The sequence below is a fragment of the Geotrypetes seraphini genome, chromosome 11 (assembly GCF_902459505.1).
Source record: "Geotrypetes seraphini chromosome 11, aGeoSer1.1, whole genome shotgun sequence".
NCBI classification, from domain to species: Eukaryota; Metazoa; Chordata; class Amphibia; order Gymnophiona; family Dermophiidae; genus Geotrypetes; species Geotrypetes seraphini.
Window position 1 is genome coordinate 60982262 of NC_047094.1, and position 26085 is coordinate 61008346.

Genomic DNA, 26085 nt, shown 5'->3' on the forward strand with positions numbered 1-26085 from the left:
CGTGCAAAGTACTCAGCTACTAAATTTTTAAGCTCACCAAGTTCAAGTCTGCTTTCATTACCACTAACAGATATAAGCTCCAGACCTATCAGCTGTCCAAGACCTGTAATTGTAAATCTTTGATCTTACAATTGTCACAAACAAAAGTATATTCTACTGATCATTCAAGATGGAGCTGTGCAGTAATAGTTTGGAATACAGCAGCTATGTGTTGCAGAAGAGGTGACGGTTCGAGAGAGATACAGCGGCTTTAATGAAGTTCCAGACTTCTAAGACAGAGTTCTCCTCCCAAGATGCTGTCTGTTTGAAAACTATATATTCTTGTTAAATTTATTACTTCATTAATTATTTGAGTAGGATGATGAGTTTATTATAACAGTGATGTTGTTTTTAATTCAATTTATTTTTATATTCTTATTTTTATCAATTTTTAATTATTATTTTATGATTAATAGGGTTATGATTTTGGGAGTCCTTCCTATTATTGATTTTTACAGCTTCCATTTGATTATTTAATTAGTTAAATGTTACCTGCTAGTGGCAACTAATAGTAGATTGTTTGAGTTTATATCCTTTATTAATGGATTTAAGTAATTGTCTTAATTAATTGGCAGATTACCAATGTGCAAAATGCTGATAATTAATAGAATGTCATTTTAGATATTCTCAAAAGAGTAATGTTCTCAATGAATTTATTATAATTTATATTTTGCTAAATTTCTGGTAATATTCCTGTCTTAGAATGGTAATATTTCTCTTGTTTCTCTTGATTGAGGCAGCTACTGATAAGATATAATGCATAATGTTTAATTAAACACCTACATGAGTTAATAACTTATTTAAAAATTATATTGTATGGTAATTACAAATCATTAGGGAATTAAAATTTAATTTTATTCGTATTAGTTTCTACTTTATTTTGTTCCTTTCATCTACCTTATTCATTGTTTAATAGGGTTCTGTACTTCTTTCTTTTAATTTTCACTCGGGTGAGTCAGAAAACATCTTGGATAGGAGGAGTTTGACAGTTATAGAATCACAGCATAACTTTCTACTAACTTAAAGGCCTGGAACGGTTCATTTTCAGTAGAGGCCCTTCCTACCTGCGTGTGGTGACTGGAGATTGCTGCGGGGAGATCGTTACTGGAGGCGGGACCAGTGGAGGCATGGTTGATCGCTGCTGGTGGTTGCCTAGGATGGGTCGGCATCTGCTCTCTCATTGGGGAGGAGCTGGTGGTGTCTCCAGATCCATGGAGTGGGACCGTGCCATGGACTTCTCCTCCCGGTTGTCCGATGGAGGCAGAGTGCTGTATTTTTCGGGAGCTGCCCATGAGCATCCGCCGCCCACCAAGAGTAGTGCGGTCCGGCGCTGCAATGTTCTATCTCTGTGCATCTTCTGCCTGGAAGTGATGAGTCAGGGCTGCAGCAGCTGGAAAGCCTGAGCTGATATCTGTCCCGTCTGGACTTTTGTCGTTGGGATTATTTAAAATATGCTGAGGCAACAGAGCTGCTTCAGGAAATTGCACTTCTGCCAGACTTATTTTATTTTGTTTTTCAATTTTTTTCTTCCAGTTTATGAATTATTTTAAATTTTATTCCATTGTTTTTACCCCTATTCTTTTTATTTTATTAACTGAATTCTATTATTTAACGATTCCTCCTTCTACTCCTTTTTACATATTACTTTAATTCATTTACATATCATTTACATAGATGGTGCTCCTATCTGTAAAGTTAGGAATTTCTATGAAATATTCTAAATACTTCTCTCCTCTCCACTCTTTCCTGCCCTCCATAGTCCTCCCTACCTTCTTCAAACCCCTTCCTCTGTAATATCTTTACTTTTTAATAATTGTTTTCTCAGGTACTTTAGCTAGATTGTGAGCCTTTGGGACAGTTAGAGAAGTTCTAAGTACCTAATTTTATTTTTATTTTATTGTAACCCGTTGTGGGTTCCTGGGAAGGACAGGCTATAAAAATGAACAAATAAATAAACATGGAGGGTTAATTGGGTAAGAATTTATGGTGCTTAGGGGAAGATGGTGCCCCTGTGTGCTTTAAAGTGTGCTCAAACAGTGTGCAATAAATAAATATATATAAAAGTGGAAGACAAAAAGTTCACTGTCCTGCAATGCCCCAAATGCCTAACACACTGACCTGAACACTGACCCCTTTTTGCCTTGCCTGCCTGGAATCACTGTGACCTACAGTCATGTTGGCCTGTTCGGTTCCTGAGGAAGGGGCTATTGCCCTGCTGGGTCGAGCCGTGTTGAAAGAGGACTGCACCTTAACTTTGGTCTTTGATCCAAAAAAAAGCTGGACTCTCCTTTGCTACTATTTGATTACAGCACCTTTATTCAGCTAAATAACTGGAGGGACAAGTGACTAATTTTTTCATTCTCTGTTCAGGTCGGTGGGTTAGGCATTCGGGGCATTGCAGGACAGTGAACTTTTTGTCTTCCACTTTTATATATATTTATTTATTGGACATTGTTTGCACTTGACTTGCACTTTAAAGCACCCAGGAGCATCCGGATGATGGTGTGCGGCTGGCAGTGAGTGGTAATCTCTGCTCAGTGTTTGCTGGCTTTGCCAATTGAGCTATTGTCTTAACTTTTACTGATTTTATCTGATGTATTATTTTACTGATTGTTTTTATTCTGTACTAGATATAAAATGTTAATTCTGTATTTTAAATATCGGCTGTATGTATCCTTTGTTGTGAACCGCTTTGAACTTCTGGTATAGCGGTATACAATAAATAAATTATTATTATTCTAAGCACTAGAGCTGCTCTTTGAGTCGCTCTTTAAAGCTTTCAAACTCGTGCTGAGGGTGCTTTTTATCTTAAAAAGTTAGATTTGAGGTTTATATATTTTTGATGGAGTCTAGGGAGTTAACTTTCCTGCAATGTCCTAGGGCACGCCTAACTTATATTTTGATGGTTTTATTTGGGACATTGTTAAAACTTAATAGTCCAATTGACAAATATAAAAATAGACGGCTTCTTCTTATGACTGGAGTGGCCATGCAGTTAATAACTAGAAATTGGAAAAATTGGGATATGTTCAACTTTTCTTTTTGGTGGGAAACACTTTGTTTATATTATAGATATGAAAGGATGCTAGGGGAATAATCTGTGAATAGTAAGGTTTTTAAAGGTATTTGGAGTCCATTGGAGTCATATGTTAAATAACGGAATGATTAAAACTTTAGATAACAGATGCACACATCCAGATAGGGGGGAGGGGGATGGTAATTTGTTTCAGTTTATTGTAAGTATGTAAGTGCTATTCTTTGATATTTTCAATTGTATAATAGTTGCACTTTGGATAAGCCTTGAAAATCAATAAAGATTTATAAAAAAAAGCTTGGTCCCAAGGATTTTAAATATAAAGGATCTTGTACCTGTACTAGGAAACCTGGATGATTATGGGTGCCATTCAGTATGGCTTGGGATTTGGTACCTTTCAGAAGGACAGTTAAAGTTCTTGTGTCTGGAAGCCATAAATGAAATTCTGGTTTTGCTTAATAGTGCCTCCGTTGTTAATTCTTTAAATCCCACTTTCTGAGATCCCATAACATTAATTGTGGATTTAGCTTATTCCTTTTCAGATGTACTGAAGATGAATTAGGTTCATGTATAAACGAGCATTTTCCTGACTGGGTGGGGAGTGTGGGTTGCAATCTAAGTTTGTACCTGAGACAATGGAGGGTTAAATGACTTGCCCATGATCACAAGGAACAGAAGTGGGATTTGAATCCTAGCTTCATTGGTTCTCAGTCTGCAGCTGTAACCATTATAGTGCTCCTCAGATACAGTATGTTTTATGCTTGGAGGAAACATCTTTAAACATAGAGAAGAGTCAGATCTTCTAGTTAAAAGTTTAAAGGCACTTGAATAGAAGCAGTAGTCCTCCCCCTCCACATCATACAAAGTATCTCTGTGAACAGGTGTAAAGAAGCAGTAGTTTTTTGATTTCCTGGAAAATGCTGTTTGCAAGTGACAGTGCAGTGCGAAGTGAGGGCTAGGGTTGGAGGTTACCTCCCTGCCCTGCCTGTGGAACTAATGACCCCTAGAGCTGTGTTATACTGGTGATTTTAAAACACAGCAAGCATCATGTATGCTAAGTGGAAAAAAAAAACAACCTAGGACTTAGCATATGCTCTAAAGAAAAAAAAAAAAAAAAAAGCCCAACTCCTCCCCCCTACCAATAAAGTCTTTCATTAGTTCTTCTTTGTTTTTTGTCTGTTCATAGAGAACAGATGTCTCAGCAACTTTGTGCTTCCATGTGCATTTCCTGAAAGACAGGCACGTAGCCAAATAGAGCAGCTATTGCTTACAGCATGCTTTGCTTGCTTTCTTCAGGTACAGCACAAAGAATCCATCTTTGCAATCCGAGACTGTTCATTATAAAAGAGGTGTGAACCAGCAGTTCTCCCTGCCTTCCTTCAAGATTGATTTCTCAGAGTGGAAGGATGATGAGGTAATTAGTAATAAACCTATCCGTCTTTGACCTTGCCCTTATATACTGTGAGATGGATTGTGATTGGCTATTGGTGTCACAAACAGAATCTGGCAAGTAACCAAAAGGATAGTTATTAAATGTGTCAAGAAATGAAACTGAAATGTCAAGAAATGAAACTGAGGGTCAGGCTGGTAACAGCACTTTGTGTTATCATGTGGAAGGCTCCAGATTTTGTTCTTGGATGGTTTTTTTCACATCAGTATCTAGAGTGGGTCTTGCATGCTAGCTGGTTTTCAGGGCAGCCATAAAAAATATGCAGGATATAAATTTGCATGCAGATCTCTCATATCCATATTTATTTTGGCTGTTTTATTGAAGAAAGCCTGGAGTCTCTCAACAAATTTTATAGAAGAGTAATTGAATTAATTTAGGAGGTTTTAATATTTGCACACTTAAAAGTCCCAGCATGCAACAATATAAAGTCTACCAGGCAAATTACCTTATTCATCCAATATCAGTTAGCAAAATGCTGCAACCAACTACTACTTTGACCACTATCTTAGGTTCAGAAAACTTTTAAAAGCATTTCTGTACCAGGACATGGAGCCAACTCCTAAAGTAAAAGCCCATTTCAAGGAGCCAACCCCTAAAGTAAAAGCATATTTCTTAACTGTCTGATGCAACTCCTGGGACATAATGAACTAACGAATGACCTACTTGAACTTATTGCTATGTATTTGTAACTATGACCTAACTGTATTAATAACTGTACTGATCTACCTATACTAGCAACTCTATTGAATGTATGTGTCAAACTGTCCATTGTAACTTCCTGGTTAACTGATCCAACCTCTTGTAGTGTAATCTGAACTTGAACTGAATAGGTAAAGGTGGAATAGAAAACTTGATTCACATCTTGCATCACAATCTTGGAAACAGTTTGGCTAGGGGTGCTTCAGAATTAGCTTCAAAAACACTGTTCCACACAGCACATGCAAAGAGGGGAGAGGAGTAGTTGCAGTGGTTTTTAAGGCAATACCTGGGGATCTAAGATGATTTAACATGGCTGATTCAGCGTGGCCAGTTCAGCATACCTAGTTCACGGTCATTTAATCGCATCTGTTTCAGGTGGTATGCTATACAATGCCACAATAGTTTCTGCAGGCCTGTATCTTTCTCCCTGCTGCAAGTGTAGAAAGACTTATTGCCAGCATGAAAAAGTGGAGAGAAGTTTTTCATATACTCAAGAAACAAGACGCCTTCCTGGGCAAAGTGGAGGAAAGTCTCACTCAGAAAGTTGTAACCGAAATGGGCTATTATACATGATTTTAAAGGCAACAGTCTTCCTTGCTGCAATGAGAAACGTTCTGTGATGAAATGGCGGTGGTGAAATTTCTGAGATGCTTCAGAAGCGGGAGGGAGGGGGGTTGTTAGGTCAGGAGCATACGACTTTGGAGGTTGTCTGAGGAGCATTGGAGACAATTATTTTTTTGCTGGTTGGTTGAGAGTGCCAGTTAGTTGAATACCGGTTAACTGGGATTCTACTGTAATAAAGCGGTTTACATCTTTCAACCAAAGAAAGGAGTAAAATGTTACAATATATCAAAAATAGGACAAAAGTAGAGAGGGTAAAAGAATGGGAAATGAAGTTCAACCATATGACACATTCTTGTTGGTTTGCTAATGACATTCTTACCTTGGGATAATGGAACAACCAAAAGAAAGGCAAGCGAGAGGTCCTTAAAAACAAATTACTGTCAAACTTCGGTTTGCGAGTAACGCAGTTTGTGAGTGTTTTGCAAGATGAGCAAAACACTCCTGCAAACATTGACTCGCAAACCGAGTGTTGACTTGATATGCGAGCTCCCACCCCGGGAGCTTTGCACCTCCCACCTCCCACGGCCCACCCCCAAACCCTTACCTCAAGTGGACACCGGCATGCACCAACCTACAAGACATACACGTGCTGGTGCTCAAAGAGCCTTCTGCGCCTACCGCTAATCTATGCTGGGCTGCTGTGGGGCCTTGAGCATCTGTGCATGCTCAAGGCCTTCTCGCTCCCACCCTAATCTCAGAGAGGGTGGGAGCCAGAAGGCCTTGAGCATGTGCAGTTTTTGTACTTTCACATATAATCATAGCAAGCCTTTCATTTGTAGTGTTGTACAAGCCATTACAAACAGTAGTGCTATGATTAAGAAAGGAGACCCTCTATGGTGGATATAATCCACCGGCGGTCTCACTCGTTTGAAATCTCTGAGCACTTGGACTTTTTGTACAAATTTGACTATTAGCCTATAAAGAGGCATCAGGTGCCATTATTTATTTATTTTATTTTATTTTTTTTACAAGATCTTTATTGCACCTTTCGGCATCAGTTATACTTGTATTTCCTAATTTCTTTTGGGTGTTGCAATAAGGAGCCATAAACATTAAAACAGGACTAGCTAGGCGCATACCTGAATATGATGAAATCCAAACGCAAGCTAGTTAAAACTTGCAAACCCTAATGAGATATTGAGAAAAACTGTACACAAAAACACTAAGCACAATAGAACAATACAGAAAGGAAACCAATTTAAAAAATGACGTGAAGAAGAGTTGAAATATATGAAGAAACTTCAATGTGAAATGAACAGAACAAGATAGGATGCTTTCACCGTCACCTTTTCAATCTGTTTGGCCACCTTAAGATCATTACATACAATCACACCCAAGTCCCGCTCTTCTGTCGTGCACATAAATTCTTCACTCCCTAAACTCTACTGTTCCCTTGGCTTGGCTTGAATGGCTATATACCAAATAACAGACTAGATAAAATTTATTGATTTGTGAATTTCTTTGTTTCTTAGTTTGTGACATGCTCTGGCATGGGAAACAGCATTTGATGTTCTGATATATATTAAAGCCTCAGCTACTACTGTACAATTTTTTTGTACCTAAAGCAAAACTACTGTAATGTCCTAGAACAGCAACAGACTCTAAGGAAGAGCTAAAGCAATTAATTCTTTTGAAATAATCCTTGCTTATACAGCCAATTTGTGTTTCACAGTTTCTTTGAACTCATAGTACCAATTTAAACTTGTCACCACACTTTCTCTGCTTGCTAAACACATTTGTGCCTGCATTTACGTCAGTAGAGTCTGATCCTTGTCTGAACTTTCTACTGCTTTATTTTAACTGCTTTGTTGCAGCATTTTGTATTTAGTTTGTCATGTTTCTGCTTCCTCCACTAAAGGGGTGCTAACAGTTTTTATGTGGTTGTCAAATGTGTATGCATTTAAGAGGATAGGAAATTGAGAGCATGTGAAGTATTGTTTGGAGGTGGGGTTTAAACATAGGGGAAGGGTGGGCCTTTGTTACATATGCTTGGACCCAGGGCAGAAGCCTGTAGGGCCCCCCAAAGCTTGCTATTAGGGTGCTTTGCCTTCAGTTTTGGGCAAGCTTAGGGCCCCTTTTGGCACTGACGCCCAGGGTAAGTGCTCTGTTTGCACTCCCCATCCCTTCCCTAATACTAGTCCTGGGAAAGGGTAGACTTTCATAGTAAATCTGGTATATTGTATAACAAAAAATTAATATTAAGCATTTAAGAGCAATAATTTACAATGCAGTATAAAAAAGTTATACTTACATTGTTTGACATGGTCTACAGAATTTTAAAATAGTGTGTGCAGACAGAATGGATAAGTAGTCTAATGATTAGAGCATGAGAACCACGGAAACCAGGTTCAAATAACCGCTGCCCCTCTTTGATCTTGGGCCAAGTCACTTAATCATTCCATAAGCTACTAAAAAAAAAAAAATCATGAGCTAAAACTCCAAAAATTCCTTCCTAATACTTCTGGCACAGAATTATCCCAGGAGTTCCTGGTATCAACTTTTCCCATCTACCTCTCTTGCTTTTGCAGTTATGTTTTTCTCCTCTATAGTGGACTTTCTACTTCCAAATATTAATCCCTTTATCCTTATTTTTAGGCAGCCAGCTTGTTTAAAGCTGATTGTGCTCCTTTTGCTTGCATTACCTTCCCTAATGGAAAGGTTTCTTTGAAATCCATCTATTTCACCTAATTCCTGCCCTTTACCATTTCCTTGTGTGCCATAGACTTAGTTTCACAAAGTCTCTTTGCCTGAGAGAGGCTGATTCTATCTGATTCCCTCTTGGTTATATGTTCCTTTTGCAATTGCTAATAAAAATACAGTGCTCCCCTGCAAATTTGCGGTTCCGGTCATTCGTGGTATTTTCCGACCATGAATGACCGGGTAGGAAAGAGCAGCCGAATAGGCAGGAGAGGGCAGCTGAAGAAGCAGGAGAGGGCAACCGGAGCGCCGGCGAGTGAAGGAATCACTCATGGTATGCTCAGACCGCCTCTTCCTGTACTAAAGTCGGGCCTCACCAATCAGGAGCTGCTTTGACACGCTGAATGGCCCGCGCTGCTCCCGACACTCTTAGAGTTCCTGATTAGTGAGGCCCGACTTTAGTACAGGAAGAGGCGGTCGGAGCATACCGCGAGTGATTTCCTTCATGCTCCAGCTGCCCTCTCCTGCCTCTTCAGCTGCCCTTTCCTGTCTCCTCTGTCCCCCTGGATTTTCAACATTCGCAGGGGTTCCTGAAATGGAACCCCCACGAATATCGGGGGGAGTACTGTACTAAAAAAAAAAAAAAAAAAAAGTAAGAGAGATTAGTATATGGTGCTGTGTATCTTGACATATGCAACATAATCCTGTTTTGGAGAAGGCCTTGAAGTGCCAAGTGATGAATCATGTTTCTTTTGCTTTATTATGCTGGTGGTCAATTTCAGTCCTGGAGAAAAGTTTTCATCTCTTCCTAATAAGCATGTATGAGAGATCAGTGTGCATATCATTGCCCATGTATGCTCTTATAGAGCCTGAATTCTTACAAAATGTTTTGAAGTAATAGTGTAACACGTATTTTCTTGTGTTCTTTCCCAACAGCTGAATTTTGATTTGGATAAGGGAATTTTCCCAGTGGTGATCCAGGCAGTTGTAGATGAAGGGGATGGTAAGGAAATAGTTTGATTTTCTTCTTTTGCTCACATTATTACCTTTCTCCTGATGTAAAATATGAGAATATTTTTTCTAAGAGCAGCTGGATTCTTTATACCTATTAAAAATATTCATGCCCAGTTTACTTAAAGAACTCGTGCATACAGTATTATGTAAGCTGATTCTGGTTAAGTCTCATTTTTACATATTCTTAGATGTGGTTTCCCTGTTGACCTTTGTTTCTGTATGTTAACATAGTAAATGACAGCAGATAAAAGACCTGTGTAGTCCATCCAGTCTGCCCAACAGTCGCATTCATTTTTGAGGCAATGTTAAACTAACAATCCAGTAATTTATTCATTTTATTTGTTAAGTTCCATTTTGTTTGCTAAGTTCCACTATTAGATGTTAATTTCCTTCTCCCCTGAGATAGGCAAGACCTTTGTGTAGTGTGTATGAGTGTGTGTTAGGTGCCATCGACTCGGATTTGAGTCCTAGCTACCTGATAAGTTAAAGATCCCAAAAGAAGTCAGTCAGGTTCTAGTCCAATGAGGCTCTCCAGCGTCATCCTCATAGTAGTTGTCAACGTATCCAGCCACCTAGTTTCAAGTCACCTTGTACTCCAGCCATCTGAATGTAGTAAATGTGTGCATTTTTGCTCCTGATCCATATTGTTACACACAGAAAACAGACTGTAGAAGTTCTTCCGGCATTGGCCATGCTGCCCTACTACTAGAGTCACTGTACAAGCTAACTCCAGGCTATCCCAATCTGTCTTGCCACATACTGGACCCAGACCGTAGAAGTCTGTCCATGGATCGTAGAAGTCTGTCCATGGATTAAATGTAAACAAAATAATATATACATAAAGTGATAACTTTTTATTGAACTTAGAAAGGTTTCATCGTGTGTGTATGTATGTATGTATGTATGTATGGTTTGGTTTTTTTTGGGGGGGAGTTCTGCTTTTTAGATTCCACATAAAAGAAGTAAGGTAATAATATAATACAATACAATTTTTATTTGTATACTGCCAATACCTCTTTGAAGTTCATAGCAGTTCACAAATAATGAATTATCTAATATTAGGTGCTGTGAAAAATATTCAAAACTGTAAAGAATCCCACTCAAGAGTGTCTAGTATAGGTAAGGAGGATAAAGGGTCTCAGAAACCTGCTTGATTTAGGATGGTTATCAGCTTTAATCATTGACCCTTAGTTCCACCTCTTCCCTAGTGCTCAACTGAAATCTCTTAATAATTATAAATTTTCTATTAAACTTTTAAAATAGATTTTCACTTATCTTTTAATATGCAGAGTTTTTAGCCAGCCCTGATAGGACCCGTTTTGCCAATTAATGGCTTTATTAAGGATTAATCAAGTCGCTTTTAAGATACGTCCTTCCTCATTTAGGGGCTAGATACTTTAGCTGCAAATAAGCACACAATCTAACTAAAGCACCTGTATGAACAATTGCATTACATACTAAAGAAGAAGACAAAGGAAAAACTAAAATAACAGAATTGAATCAAAATAAAACAACAGAGTAATTAAAGTTAAATAAAATAAGTCCCTGTCAGATTAAACCTGCATTTTGAATAGTTCAATTTCTAGTATCTTTTAAACAAGCCGCAATCAACCCTTCTAAAGACTGGGAGCCAGATGACAGCTGGAGACATAAGGAAACAAGGATTCTCCATGCCAGCTCTAGACAGCTCAGAGCATCCATCTTCACCTCCTCAAAGATCTGTCTCAATGTGAATCAATTAAAAATGTTTGTTTATATAAATAAAGTAAATAACCTAAATTAAAAATCAGTATCAGATATTAATTAAAATATTAAATAAATTAACTAAATATTAATAAACAGTTAAAAAGAAACCAAAGAAAACTTAATAAAGCATACAAAATAATACTAAGGCATTCTTATAGAACAAAACAGAAACATAAAGAAAATTCTAATAAATTAACCCAAATAAACAGTCCATGTCTACAATGAATCAGGTTCCAATGGCCTTTTCCAGAAAAAGATGATAAATAGAGAGATTGGCCATCCTCTCACAACTGGAAGCTGGATACCGCCAGAATATCAAACTCTCTCCCAGGATACGACCTCGTGCAGTAGCGGCACAATGCAAGAAGAAGGAGGAGCCAGCACAGACCAGCAACAAGGATCCAAACTCCGTTAGATCCTCCATGACGACAGGTTGAGCCATGAAACCTCATCCTAACCAGCAATGATAAGCAGGATGGGCCCCTGCGGCGACTCAGATGATGACCCCAGCTGGCACAACAGAGGAACCTACTGGCACGGAGGCAGAGACTTCTGGCATCAAGCAGGAAGACACCAGCCGGCACGATGAAGGGAACTACTGGCACCAAGGAGGAGACTGTCGGCACAAAGCAGAGCTGGCATGAAGTTAAGCCACCTAAAAGGACTTTTAAACACAGTTGTTTCCAATGTGTTTTTTTACTTTGCAGCTAAGCTCTCAGATGCCTGCGCTGATTAGTCACAAAACCTTTAAATCAGCCTCAGCAGATATAGGGTATCTTTCATTGAGCTTTGTCCATATTAATTGGTTTTTTTTTTATAATATACATTTTTATTATTATACTTCCAACATCTAAAGTGCTCAGTGCAATAAATATTTAGAAATGGCAAGAACCAGCACTTATCTCAAACTTTTACAGCCAGTTCTTCTCCTGCTTATAGCTTTGTTCTTAACCCAACGGGACCCATTTCGCCAAACTATTAGCTTCTTCAGTTTTTGATGAGGGCCTGGATGACCTTATGACCAATGTACAAGACCATAAACCAAATTTGTTACCAAACAGCATGCCTCAGCCTCTAAGAGATTGGGACGTGGTACTTTTCTTGCTTCGAGGCAATATCATAAATATTCTGGAGGTTCCTCAGGCTAGAGACCATTTCAGAACGGCAAAGATTTAGAGGGGCTAGGCACCTACAATCATCGAGAGTCTACTCTACCTCCTCCCCAAAGAAGTAATTATGACATCAGGCCGGCAGCCGAGCCTCCATGCATTGGAGGGAGGCTTTCGGCATTTTTAGAGGAGTGATCACTGGGTGCTGGACATTCTGTGGGAGGGGCAGAGATTGGCTGAGGCACCCATGGTATGCAGACCTTGTACGTCTTCAACTAGGTCAGGGTCTCAAACTTCCCCATCATTCACATCTTCTCACGTAGGGCCCAATAGCCCTTCAGGATCCATAACTCTTTGGTCTCACGGCATGGCTCTTGAGCACACAGCACTAGTACGCAAGGGCTACTCAGATGGTGTAGTTGCTACCATCTTACAGAGCAAAAAAGAGGTTGACCATTGAAGCGTAAGCGAAGGCCTGGAAATGTTTCCAATCCTGGTGCGCTTGTAAGGATGAGGACCCAGGCTCTGCGTTGATTCTGGTGGCTCACCTTTCTCCAAGAGGGTCTGGAAAAGGGCCTAGTAGTCAGCTCTCTAAGAGTGCAGATAGCCGGGCTTTCTTGCTTCAGTCCCAAGCCTCATTGGAGCTCTCCTGTGGCTCATCCAGATGTGGTTAGATTTTTGAAGGGTGCGTTATGGCTTCGTCCTCCGCTGCGGCAGCCATTTCCAACTTCGAATCTTAAGGTGGTTCTCAGGGCTATCGCAGGTCTGCCCTATGAGCCGCTGGACAAAGCTTCTTTGGATTTCAATGTCAAGAAGATATTTTGGGTGGCTATTATCTCAACCTGTATGGTGTCTGAACTTCAGGCTTTGTCCTGTAGAGATCCTTTTCTTAGAATTACGGACTCAAGTGTGATTCTGCACACAGTCCCCTCTTTCTTGCTGAAAGTGGTTTCTAGCTTCCACATCAATCAAGAGGTGCGTTTGCCAGCCTATGGAACCTCAGGTTTGAGTAAACATAACAGGGTATTGAAATCTCTGGATGCTGAGATATTTGAATGTCACGAATGAGTTTTTTTAATCAGATTATCTTTTTATCCTGGTTGGAGCATCCCAAAAGGGTTGACCAGTATCGAAGGCATCGATTTCCAGGTGGATTCATATGGCCATGTTTTCTGCCTAAATTGGAGCAGGGAAGTGATGTTGCTTCTTCGTGGGTGGAGTCTTCGGTGATTTCCCCAGAAGATATTTGTAGAGCCACCATTTGGTCTTCTCTGCATACATTCATGAAGTTTTACAGAATAGACATGGTGGCCAAGCAGGAGTCCGCATTTGGATCTTTGATTCTGGTAGCAGATTCATCAGTCCCGCCCTAAGTTTGAGGGACTGCTCTGTTATGTCCTGAAGGTTCAGGAAAAGGGTACAGGTTGTATGAGAAGGAAAGATTAGGTTCTTACCTCTTTAATCTTCTTTCTTGCAAACCCACACTCTGTTTCTGAAGCCTTCCCTGGTAGATACTGATTCACCTGATGTCTGCCTCAGTAAGTACTGGTAAATTGGACTACTTGTTTCTTTGTCCAGGCTTAGCAAGAATACCATCCGTGACTATCGTGTTCTTCAGGGGTTCTATCAGTTATATGCTCCCACCCTGTTAGTGCAGATTGAGTTTTCATGATTCAAATGTTTATTCTATTTGACAAATGTTTGATTCTTTGTTGTGATATTTAATAATATGAGCAGATTAGATATGTATCTTGGGGAGTTTCCCCGTACCTCTCCCTCTTCTGTGTCCTCTCCAGGAATGGCTGTCTGCTTTGTTACACACTGGGGAATTGGAGGGCAATTCAGAGGTAAGCAAGGAGGAGCAAAAGTGTGCAAATGAGCTTCCTACAAGAGCTCACGAGAAGGGATTGAGTGGGGGTTTACAAGAGAGAAAATTAACAAGGTAAGAACCTAATCTTTCCTTTGAACAAGGGAAGGGGCGTGATGCACGGACTCTGGTAGTCTATTCCAGGCATACAGGGCAGTGAGATGAAAGGAACAAAGTCTATAATTGGCAGTGGAGGAGAAGGGTTCAGATAAAAGCAACTTATCTGAGGAATGGAGTTCTTGGGGAGTCATATAAGGAGAAACAAGAGAGGAGAGATAACTGAGGAACTTCAGAATGAGTACACTTGTACGTTTAGTAAATTGTAGTAGTTTTAAGCATGAGGTTACGAGGGTGTGGATAAGGGTCCGAAAGGAAGGGGTGAATTTTGGTGGTGATGTACAAGTAGAAGTGACAGACTTTAGCAGTCAGATGTGAGTAGAAAATGAGAGGTCGCAGTCGAAGATGGCTCCAAGGTTAAGAGCAGAGAAGATAGGTATGATAATATTATTTACAGGGATGGAGAATGAAAGGAACATAACAGAGGATTTAGGAGGAAAGAGGAGCAGTCCATTCTTGGGCATTTAGCCAGCAATGTCAGACAAACAAGCGGATAATTTTTTTGGGATTTTTTTTGTGAAATCTTGGGTGTGGAGAGGTAAATCTGAGAATCTTCAGTATATAGGTGACTGGAAGCCATGGGAGGAAATCGGGGCACCGAGAGAAGAGGTCCTAAGACAGAATCTTTGGGTACACCAACCGCTAGTGGGATAGCAGCAGAGAGGGATCCACCAGCATATTCACTAAAAGTGCGATGGGAGAAAAAGGAAGCAAACCAGGAAAGGACAGCTTCGTGGAATCCAATCGAGGACAGCATATCAAGGAGAAGATAGTGATTCATAGTATCAAAAGCAGCAGACAAGTCAAGAAGGATGAGGATTGAGTGAAGGCCCTTGGATCTGGCCAGGAGCAGGCCACTGCAACTTTAAGGGCAGTCTCCTTGGAGTGTAGGGTTCAAAAGCCAGATTGTAGAGGTTCAAGAGTCTGTCGAGAAAGTCAAAGCAGTGATGGAGGACAGGTATGCTTGATTAACTTGGATAGGAATAGAAGAAGGGAGACAGAATAATAGTTGGAGGAGTAGGTGGGGTCCAGCGAGGGTTTTTTGAGAAATAACTTAACCACCGTTTGTTTGAAGGCCTCTGGAACAGTTGCAGTGGAAATGGATAGGTTGAGGATGTGACAGATAGCAAGGGAGAGAGATGGTTTAGTGGAAGATCTTTAGCAGTCTATTGGATTTGTGCAGAGAAATAGAGGAGTCAAAGATGACATTGAGGTTGCAAGCTGACAAGACAGGGAGGATGAAAGAGTTATCTACAGAGAACAGGGAAAGATGAGAGGTGACTTTAAAATGGCGTTGAGACATCTATGCAGCAATGTCGGACTGGCAGACTAAGACTTGGGCCTAGATTCCTGTAGAACTTTTCTGATGCAGAGAAATAGATGTGGGAGTCATCAGCATAAATATGAAAACCATGTGAGATCAGAGTGCCAAGGGAATAAGTATAGATGGAATAAAGAGGAGGTTCCAAGACAGAGCTCTAAGGTACACCCACTGATACTGGGCTAGAAGTGGAAGAGGATCCACCAGAGCATACACTAAAACTGTGATGGGAAAGATAAGAAAACCAAGAAATAATAGAGTCCTGAAATCCAAGTGAGGACAGTGTATCAAGGAGTAGCTGTTGATCAACAGTATCAAAGGAAGGTCAGGAAGGGAAGAGAATGGGACTTGTATACCAGCTTTTTGTAGCTATACAATCACACTCAAAGCAGTTTACATAGAGGTACTTCAAGCATTTTCCTTATCTATCTCGGTGGGCTCACAATCTAACTAATGTACCAGGGGCAGTGAAGGATTAAATAACTTGTCCAGGGACACAAGAAGCAGTGCAGAATTTGAACCCAAAACCTCAGGGTGCTAAAACTGTAGCTCTAAACACTATGCCACACCAGAGGCCTTTGAATCTGGCCAGAAACAAGTCATTAGAAACTTTTTAGTGTCCGTAGAATGTAGAGGGTGAAAACCTGACTGAAGTGGGTCAAGAATAGCTTGAGATAAAAGAAAGTCAAGATAATGGCGGTGAACAACACATTCAAATAGCTTGGATAAGAAAGGGAGGAGGGAGATGGGGCAATAGTTGGAAGGGCAAGTAGGGTCCAATGAAGGTTTTTTGAGGTGTGGTGTAACTACTGGTGTATATTTGAAGGAATCGGGAGCAATTGCAGTGGAAAGTAAAAGATTGAGGCTGTGACAGGAGGGATGATAGTAGGAGAGATAGGGGCTTCTGGGCTTCTCTCAAGCTCTAGACCAGGGGTGCCCACACTTTTTGGGTTTGCGAGCTACTTTTTAAATGACCAAGTCAAAATGATCTGCCAACAATAAAATTTAAAAAAAACACAAAGCACACTGTATGCATAGAAAATGTTAATCATCATTCCTATTCCAGGGTTTTTCAAAGAGGTCAAAGCAGATGACTCTAAGCACTATCACCTCAGTAACAACCATACAAAAATAGACAAATATACCCCCTCCCTTTTTACTAAACCACGATAGCAGTTTTTAGCGCAGGGAGCTTAGTGTAAAATATAGACAGCAGATATAAATTCAGACACATTTTGATCACTAAATTTAAAATAAAATCATTTTCCCTACCTTGTCTGGTGATTTCATGAGTCTCTGGTTGAACTTTCTTCTTCTGACTGTGCATACAATCTTTCTTCCCTTCTTTTAGCCTGTATGCTTCCTCTCCTCCAGACCTCATTCCTTCCCCCCAACTTTTCCTTCCTCTTCCCTGCCCTTTCTTTCTCTCTGCCTCCCTTTCATTTTTTTCTGTTTCTCTTATTTCCTTCTGTATACCTGCCTGTCCTTTTTCTTTCTTTCTCCCTGCCCTCTCCCAAGCCACTGCCATTACCATCGGGGACCAGGACCCAAACACCACCAATAACAGGCCCCAAGCTCTCTCTGCTTCGGCCAATCAGCATTCCTCTCCCCGACGTCAATTCTGCCGTCGGGAAGAGAAAGGCTGATCAGCCCAAGATCGTGATCAACCTATTGGGGGAAATGCTGCCGGGTCCTGCCTTCGCGGAAACAGAAAGTAGGCAGGACCCGGCAGGAAGAAGAACAAATGCTTCACTAACCTGTCTCCCGCATTAGCCCGTAGCGAACGCTTGCTTCAGGGCTCTCAACATGTGCGTGCCGGCTTCCCTTCTCCCCCCCCCCCCCCCAGACATAACTTCCGGTTTCGGAGGGAAGAGAAGAGAAGCCGGCACGCACACGTTAGAGCCTGGAGCATAAGTTCGCTAGGGGCTGAAATCTCCAAGCTGGTTTTTTTGGGTTTTTTTTTAATGTTCAGCAGCGGCAGATGACAGCTGGGCGAACCGCCCAGCTAAAAGGCCCTAGGGAGAACACTGGAGAGGAAGGCTGATCGGCCCGTAGATCAGGACAGCAACACGAGTGCGATCGACTCGAGTTGCCTTACTGAGCTACTGGTCGATCGCGATCGACGCGTTGGGCACTCCTGCTCTAGACAAACAAATTGGCTGGATTTGCCAAATTTGACTCCCCCTTGCTTAGGGAGTAAATCTATTTTAAAAAAACAAAACAAAAAACTGCCTTTAGATCACAGCACACCTGGAGGACTAGATTGGGGTGGGGGTGGGGTGGGAGTGCCAGAGTCCCACCTGCAGACCAGATGTTGATTAGGATATCCCTTTTGTGGGATCTCCTAGAAATAGTTACATCTTGGATTCTCTACAAGGACGACTGTTCCAGTAGTTGGTAGTGGAATCCATGCAGGATGGGGCCATACTGAACTTAGTGCTTACAAACAGGGAAAGTTTTGCTGATGTTACAGTGGGTGATCATTTGGCATCTAGTGATCACCGCATGGTGAGATTTAATATTAAGACAGCTGTAGAGAGGGCTTATTCAAAAGTGAAGATTCTAAACTTAAAAAAAAAAAAATCCAACTTTGTTCAGTTGGGGGATTGTGTCAAGGAATTGTCTGGATGGGAATATCAGGAAGATGTAGGAAAGCAGCGGGCAAAACTGAAAGGAGCTATTGTAAGGTCAACAATCCATTTTGTAAGAAAAGTAAGTAAGAGGAAAAGAAGGCCACTTTGGTTCACAAAAGTAGTAGTCGAGCAGGTAAGGAAAAAGAGATTAGTTTTCATAAACTACAAAAGATCGCAGAAAGAAGAATACAGGCAAAAAACATTTAGAAAAGCTAAGAAAGGCTGGTCGAGTAGTCAGGAAAGCAAAGATGCAAATGGAAGAAAAAAATAGACATGGTAAAATGGGGGGGGGGGTGATATTTTTTTAGATATATTAGTGATAGGAAGAAGTGCAAAAGTGGCATTATGAGACTCAAAGGTGAAGGATAGGAATATGTAAAAGCTGATAAAGTTGAGGCTGAATTGCTTAACAAATATTTCTGTTCTGTGTTCACAGCTGAAGTGCTGGAAGCAGGACCTCAGAAAACAAAAGCAAGTAGAGCTGGAGGTGTGGTAGATCCTGATTAGTTTTCAGAGGATTCTTTAGGAGCTCGCTAAACTAAAGGTGGATAAAGTGATTGGACCGGATGGTGTACACCTGAGTGAACTTAGGGAAGTTTTGGTGGCTCTGCTTGCTGACCTTTTCAATGATTCTCTTGAGTTGAGAGTGGTACCGGAGGCTTGGAGAACGGTGGATGTGGTCTCTATCCACAAAAGTGAAAGAAGTAGGGAAATACAGGCTGGTAAGTCTGACTTTTTTGTGGTAAGTAAATCAATGGAAATGCTTTTAAAACAGAATAGTGCAGTTTCTGGAATCCAGTGGATTACAGGATCTGAGGCAACATGGATTCACTAGAGATGGGTCTTGTCAGACAAATCTGGTCAATTTCGTTGACTGAGTGACCAGAGAATTGGATAGAGAGCGCGCGATAGATGCAATATATTTAGATTTTAACAAAGCCTTTGACAATGTTTCACACAGATGTCTAATAAATAAACCGAGTGCCCTCGGTATTGGCCCCAAAGTGACAAGACGTGGTCAGTGAAGATCTCTTTGAGGAAAGGAATGTTAACCAGTGGTATGCCTTGAGGTTCATTTCTTGGACCTGTATTTTTTAAAACATTTCTGTAAGCGATATTGCTGAAGGGCTGACTTGTAAGATTTGTCTCTTTGCGGATGATACCAAAATCTGTAATAGAATAGACACCTCTGATGGTTTGGAAAACATGAGGAAGGACCTTGTGATGCTTGAGGAATGATTTGAAATTTGGCAGTTAAGATTTAATGCTAAGAAATGCAAGGGCTTGCATTTGGGCTGCAGAAACACGAGGGAACAGTATAGTTTAGGGGGTGAAGAACTTTTGTGTACGAAAGAGGAGCAGGATTTGGGTGTGATAGTATGTGATGATCTTAAGGTAGTCAAACAGGTTTAAAAGTTGATGATGAAAGCTTAGAAGGATACTTGGGTGCATAGGAAGAGAGGCCAGTAGGTAAAAGGAGGTATCGATGCTCCTGTATAAGCCCGAGACCTCATTTAGAATATTGTGTACAATTCTAGAGACTGCACTTTCAAAAAGATATAAACAGGATGGAGTTGGTCAAGGCAATTAAAATGGTCGATGGTCTACATCAATGGTCTAAACCCTCGGCCCGGGAGCCACATGCGGCCCGCCAGGTACTATTTTGAGGCCCTTGGTATGTTTATCATAATCACAAAAGTAAAATAAAATGGTTTCTTGATCATATGTCTCTTTAGCTATAAATTACAATATTATTATTAAGACTTAGCCAAAAGGATAGATTTATAAACTATAAAGTGTTTTACCTCATGCAAAATTGTAATTTCTTTAATAAGACATTAACTATTTTTTCTGAAGCCCTCCAAGTACCTACAAATCCAAAATGTGGCCCTGCAAAGGGTTTGAGTTTGAGACCACTGGTCTACATCATAAGGTGTATAGGACAGACTTAAAAGATCTCAATATATATACCTTTGAGGAAAGCGGGAGAGGGGAGATATGATAGAGACATTTAAGTACCTATGTGATTTAAATACACGAAGCGAGTCATAGAAAGAGATTAAGAGGTGATAGGCTTAGGAGTAATCTAAGGAAATGCTTTTTTTAAAAGAAAGGGTGGTAGATGTGTGGAATAGTCTTTCAGTAGAGGTGGTGAAGACAAAGATTGTGTCTAAATTCAAGAAAGTGTTGGTCCCAGGCTCTGGTTTCTGTTGTGCTCTGTTAACTCGTTTGCCAGGGTCTCCTGCCCATTTGACGTTTTCTTCTTTCTCCATGCTTACCATACATCTTCCATCTCTGTACCTTCCCTTCCACTGCCATATCCAACATTTCTGGTTTTTCTACTGTCTACCATCTCTCTCTCTCTCTCTCTACTTCTGTTGCATCTCTTCCTTCCTCTCTGCTCCCATTTGCAGCAGCTTTCCATCCCTCCCTCCCATTCCCCTGTGCAGCACTTCCCGACCGACGACACCCTACCCCTTTTCAGGACTCCTAAAGTAGCAGCAGCAATGGCGATGACCAGCTTTGCAGAGGCAGCATGGTGAATAGACTTCTCGCAGCCTGCCCACTAGGGCTTCCTACTGCTGCATCATTAGTGACACGACAGAGGGAAGGCCCAGTGGGGCAGGCCTGGAGAAGTCTGTTCACCATGCTGCCTCTGCCAAGCTGGTCACTGCCACCGTTTCTGCTACTTTAGGACACCCGGAGATATGTCAGGAGTTGGGTTTCACTGAATCGGTGAGTCTGATATATATTTTTTTTTTTTTAAGTGAATCAATTTGAATCGGCAAATTGGCCAGCACTAGTGCAGAGATGTTGGTCAGTCAACTATCTGGAAACCTGAACAGTCAGGTTGACTTGAGTGCAGTTTCTTCCCCTGATTTGGGGGGAAAGAGGTTTAGATGATGGTGGACAATTGCCACAGCACTGGCTTACATCAACAAACAGGGTAGCACCAGGAGTCAGGTTGTGGCACTGGAGACTGCTGCAATTTGTCATTGGGCGGAGGTGAATGTGCTGGCTTTGTCAACAGTCCATATCACCAACAAAGACAATATTCAGGCGGACTCTCTCAACCATCTCTCCTGAATCTGGGGGAGTGGGAGCTGGGTCAGGCAGCCTTTCTGCTTCTAGACTAGTAGAGGCAGCCAGTCTTCAACCTTGTGGCCTCACAAGGGATAGATTCCCTGGTTCAGCAGTGGCCCAGGGAGGAGGTCTTATGTGTCTTCCCTCTATGTCCTCTGATAGGTTGGGTACTCTGCGGGATTGTATATCATCCCTTTTCTAGTGCTTCTGGTGGCACTGGATTGGCATTGAAAGTTGTGGTACACAGACCTGTCCTATCTGTTGGTGGGCAGTTTGCTTCCACTTTCTCAGTCAGTTTCTGTTGGAAATGGAAAATCCATATTCTTTCTGGCTTACAATTTGGCCCTTGCCTGGCCCATGTCCAGATTTGGAAGGTATTTGAGACTGGTGTGCCCAGAGCTCACTTTTTCCTTGGAAGGCACAGATTCCCATGGTTCTTGGATTTTGGCAGTTTAGGGCTAATGCTGAATTCTGAAAAGTTCAGCTGGCAGTTGTCTCCTGTTTTGGGTGCAAGATTCTAGACCTTTTGCCACTCATAGACACATTGCTTTGCTCTTGAAGAGGGTTACTTATTAGCTTTCCCACCAGTTTGATCAACTCTTCCATCTTGGAACTTGAACATAAGAATAGCCTTACTGGGTCAAAACAATTGGTCCATCAAGTCCAGTAGCCCATTCTCATGGTGGCCAATCCAGTTCTCTAGTATCTAGCCAAAACCCAAGGAGAAGCAACATTCCATGCTATCACTTCAGGCCAAGCAGTGGCTTCCCCCGTGTCTTTCTCAATAACAGACTATGGACTTTTCTTCCAGGAAATTGTCCAAACCTTTCTTAAAACCAGCTATGCTATCCGCTCTTACCACAACCTATGGCAGTGCGTTCCAGAGCTTAACTATCCTCTGAGTGAAAAAATATTTCCTCCTATTGGTTTTAAAAGTATTTTCCTGTAACTTCATCGAGTGTCCCCGTTTTTCTAAGTCTTCTAATTTAGCAGCTTGATCAGCAAGCTGGCACTCCAGGGCTGCCAGCACCGAAGTTGTCACAAGGGAGGAATCTTCAAGTGCTGACACCTGACCCTCTGTGTCCATCAGTAGAAATTCGAGGTGTCCCATTTGACCGGATAGCTTTTACAACTGAGGTTCCAGGGCACAAGACACTGTACTTGTTAATTGGGTAAGTTGGCTGTCCATGAATTCTACATGAGCCACAGTAGGCATTGCCGCCATCTTTTTGGCCTGGTCTCTGTTTGCTTTCTTAGATTTTTTAGCAGATATACCGGACATTAAGCTCCAAGAATTGCAGAGAAATCTGTCCATATGGTGAGTGAGTTAGGGAGCCTATTCCAAGTGCCAAAAGTTAAAGAGAAGCAGACGGATGCTAATAGATCTCATGCATATTCTTTGGGGAAATCTTGAAAACCCGACTGGATTGCTACCCTCGAGGACTGACATTTAACACCCCTGATCTAGAGGAAGCTCTTTAAAGGGGGTTGGTTTTTTTGTAGTTTCTCTAAAAAGTGTCCATTTCTAGAAGACTCCTGTATTTATTTACTCTGAACCTGTGTAAGTACTAAAAGTGTGCTGTAATTTGTAAAGATAATGACTTTTGCTGTAATTCAACCAGCAGAACAAGAACTTAGCTGCAGATTTTAATAGCATCTTTATGAACTTCTTCAGTATTTATGCTATAAATTCTTGTCTGGAACTTCTGTCAGGTTTTTCATTCTTTGCCAAAGTATATTAAACATTTACTGCCATTCTGATTTTGAATGATATTGAATGTCAAGTGAGAGATGTTGGTGCAGTCAAACGCCTCCAGTGTCATCTGTTGTCTGGTTTTCTTTTTTCCAGAAATCACAGGACATGCTCATGTTCTTTTGGCTGCATTTGAAAAAGTAAGTGATAGACAAATCTGTACCAGAGCAGAGGAAAGATAGACCACATGTGATCCATCACTAATAGTGATTTTATTTATTTATTTTTTATTATTATTATTTTTTTTTTACAAATGCTGGATATATGCAGTATTGTACATTCAACTATCTTTTGGGTTTTAAAGAGCTGTTCCAGTACAAAGGGAGCAAAGATAGGTACCGTATATACTCGAATATAAACCGGGATTTTGGGGCCAAAAAATTGGCCCAAAAATGGGGATCCCGGTTTATATTCGGGCCAGTGCCCCCCTCACAGAATTATTGCAGGCCGCCACCAGGCTATGCACCCTGTCCCCTTTCCCTGCCCTGTCCTCCTACCTTCTCTGCCAATACCTGTTGGTCCAGAGATGCAGCGGGCATTTACGGGAGCCAGTCAATCAGCCACCCAGCGCTGAGCAGGAGCTCCAAAGCACGCTCCTGCTTGTTGCCTCTCAGCATCAGAAGAAACCGGATCTCGAGGCAGCCACCACTGACAGGGTTAGCAGTGGGGCAGGAGCGCGGAAAGCTTGCTCCTGCCCGCTGCACCTCTGGACCACCGGGCATCGGCAGAGGAGGTAGGAGGACAGGGCCGGGAGGGGGGACAGGGTGCAGAGCCTGGGAGGGAAGAAGGGGGCTGGGTGAAGAACCTGACGGGTTGGGAGGCAAGAGGGCTGGGTGCTGAGTCTAATAGGGAGAGAGGGAGGGAAGAGGGCTGGGTGCAGTGCCTGACAGGGGAGGGGGAGGGAAGGGGGCTGGGTGCAGAGCCTGACTGGGCAGGGCACTTGAATATTAAGCCGCCCGACTTATATTAGAGTCAACCATATTTCCTCCTTTTTGGGGAGAAAATGGGGGTCTCAACTTATATTCGAATATATACGGTAGTCACCCAGAAACCTCAAATTTCCTAGCAGAAGCTGCCAATCATCTTTCATGACGCCACCTCTCCTACCAGAGGGCTATGCTGTATCCCCTCAATTTTCACTTCTGCAAGCGAGTTGAGAAGTTTCCTTCTGATTGGGACAGCTCTGACTGCAAGAAGACACAGACTCAGTGAAGAAGTCTGTTGCTAGCAGGTGTCTCTAAGCGTACCTGCCTAGCCAGCCTGATTTACCAGTTAAGAAGGCTTGGGGACCGTTCCCCTGGGAGTATGGCTCACTCCAGACTCTGTCTGGATCTTGAGCACCAGCTGTGTGAGCCCCGGGTCTGTATAGAGGGCTAGAGTGGGGCTGGCTGCGTTTCTTCTTCTCCCTGGTTAAGCAAGTGGATTGGTGCGGGTTGGACAATCTACCTTCTTAAGGTTTGGCTGGTAGCCCGAAGAAGCAAGCAGCTGGAATCCTTGCTTACCTGAGGCAGAAAGTCTTCTCTTCATTGCTGCACTAGCAGCTTAAGCATAAAAAGCAGTTCCCAGCACAGCAGGCACATATGAGTACTGGCTATTGCAGCATATGGGAAATTTTTTATTTTTTTAGGAGGGGGTGGTCAGAATTGCAATTTTAAGGATCCTGGGGCCAGATTAGTGGTCTCCTATCTCTAGAAACCCCTTTCCCTGAATTTTTGGAGTTTCTTTTTGGCTCTCATGGGCTGTTTTTAGTGCCAAGATCACTATTGTGATAGCCATCTTGGATGTCCAGATTTTTTTAAAAACCTCTATCTTCCTTAATGTACCTTGAATTTTCACTAATTCACCACAGATGGACTCCTCAGGCTCTGATACACTGGATTCATGCCAGATTTATGCTGAATGGCTAACCGAGAAGCATCCTTGTTCAATGTACCGTGGGGCACTTTAGGGAGGAGTGGAGGCCTCAGGCTCAGCCTCCTCAGATCCCTTGAGGGATCCTAGGACTGCAAATGGACTACTCTAGAGGGTCCAGATCATTTCTAGAAGCAACAAAGGCCAAATCTATGTCTGTGGCAAAATGACTCCGCATAGAAGATGCCGGACCTTCAAGGAGACACAATGAGCACACATAAGGCTAATCTGGCCCTTCTGTTCAGGTCTTTACATCTGATTTTGTAAACTGACTGTATGATGCCTATTTGAACTATAAAAATCTGTCTGCCAGTTCTGTGCCTGCCCCGGGGTACCAGGGAGTGGGGGAGCACCCCTCAGGAGCACAGGGTTTGCTAAGCAGGTGTCAGCAGCAGACCTGGAAAGCCAGTTGGAAAAGGACTGGGACCTTTGGAGGTCTACCTCTGCTTTCCCAGAGCAAATCTTCTGATTTTGGAGGTTCCAAAGCTCAGGCGAATGCCGATGACCAGCAGGCTGTGGTTGCACTAGACCTGGGTGATGACCTGACTGCGCTGGCTTTTCAAGCCAGAGGGTCTGTTGGATATCGTCACATGGGCTTTGCAGGAATTGAAATTGGAACTGCCACAGACCTCAGCTGTGCAGACTTTTGTAATGAGTAGTTCTAAAACACAGACCACATGCTTTCCCTCGCATCCAGATATTACAGCTCTTGTAACAGGTCATTGGGAATCCCCAGAGGGCCCTTTGAGAGTAGCCAAGGCTATGGCCTGATTGTATCCTATGGCAACTGACTCTCAGTAGATGTTTGTCACACCCAAGGTGGATTTGTTGGTGGCACAGGTCACCAAGCGTACATTGCTTCTTAGTGAGGGAGGAGTGGTTCTAAAGGATGGGCAGGACTGCAGATTGGATTCGGTCCTCAAAAGGCAATTTAAGGCCCTGGCCCTAGGGATGAAAGTGACTTCAGCAGCTTCTAACCTGGCATGCGCTTGTCACACTAGACTGTGCCGTGCTCCTCTGTTGGAGGAAGACATTTACCCACACTTA

At 42.0% G+C, this 26085-nt stretch overlaps 1 protein-coding gene across 4 annotated transcripts in view; it reads left to right on the forward strand.

Moving 5' to 3' along the window:
- The window catches only part of MGRN1 (mahogunin ring finger 1), a 156902-nt gene that overhangs the window by 50248 nt on the left and 80569 nt on the right, over window positions 1-26085 (forward strand). For all 4 annotated transcript variants that reach the window (XM_033962959.1, XM_033962958.1, XM_033962960.1 and 1 more), the window contains exons 5-7: window positions 4370-4487; window positions 9420-9486; window positions 23224-23267. In XM_033962959.1, coding sequence (XP_033818850.1) covers window positions 4370-4487; window positions 9420-9486; window positions 23224-23267 — 229 coding nt within the window. The remainder of the gene's footprint in view (window positions 1-4369; window positions 4488-9419; window positions 9487-23223; window positions 23268-26085) is intronic.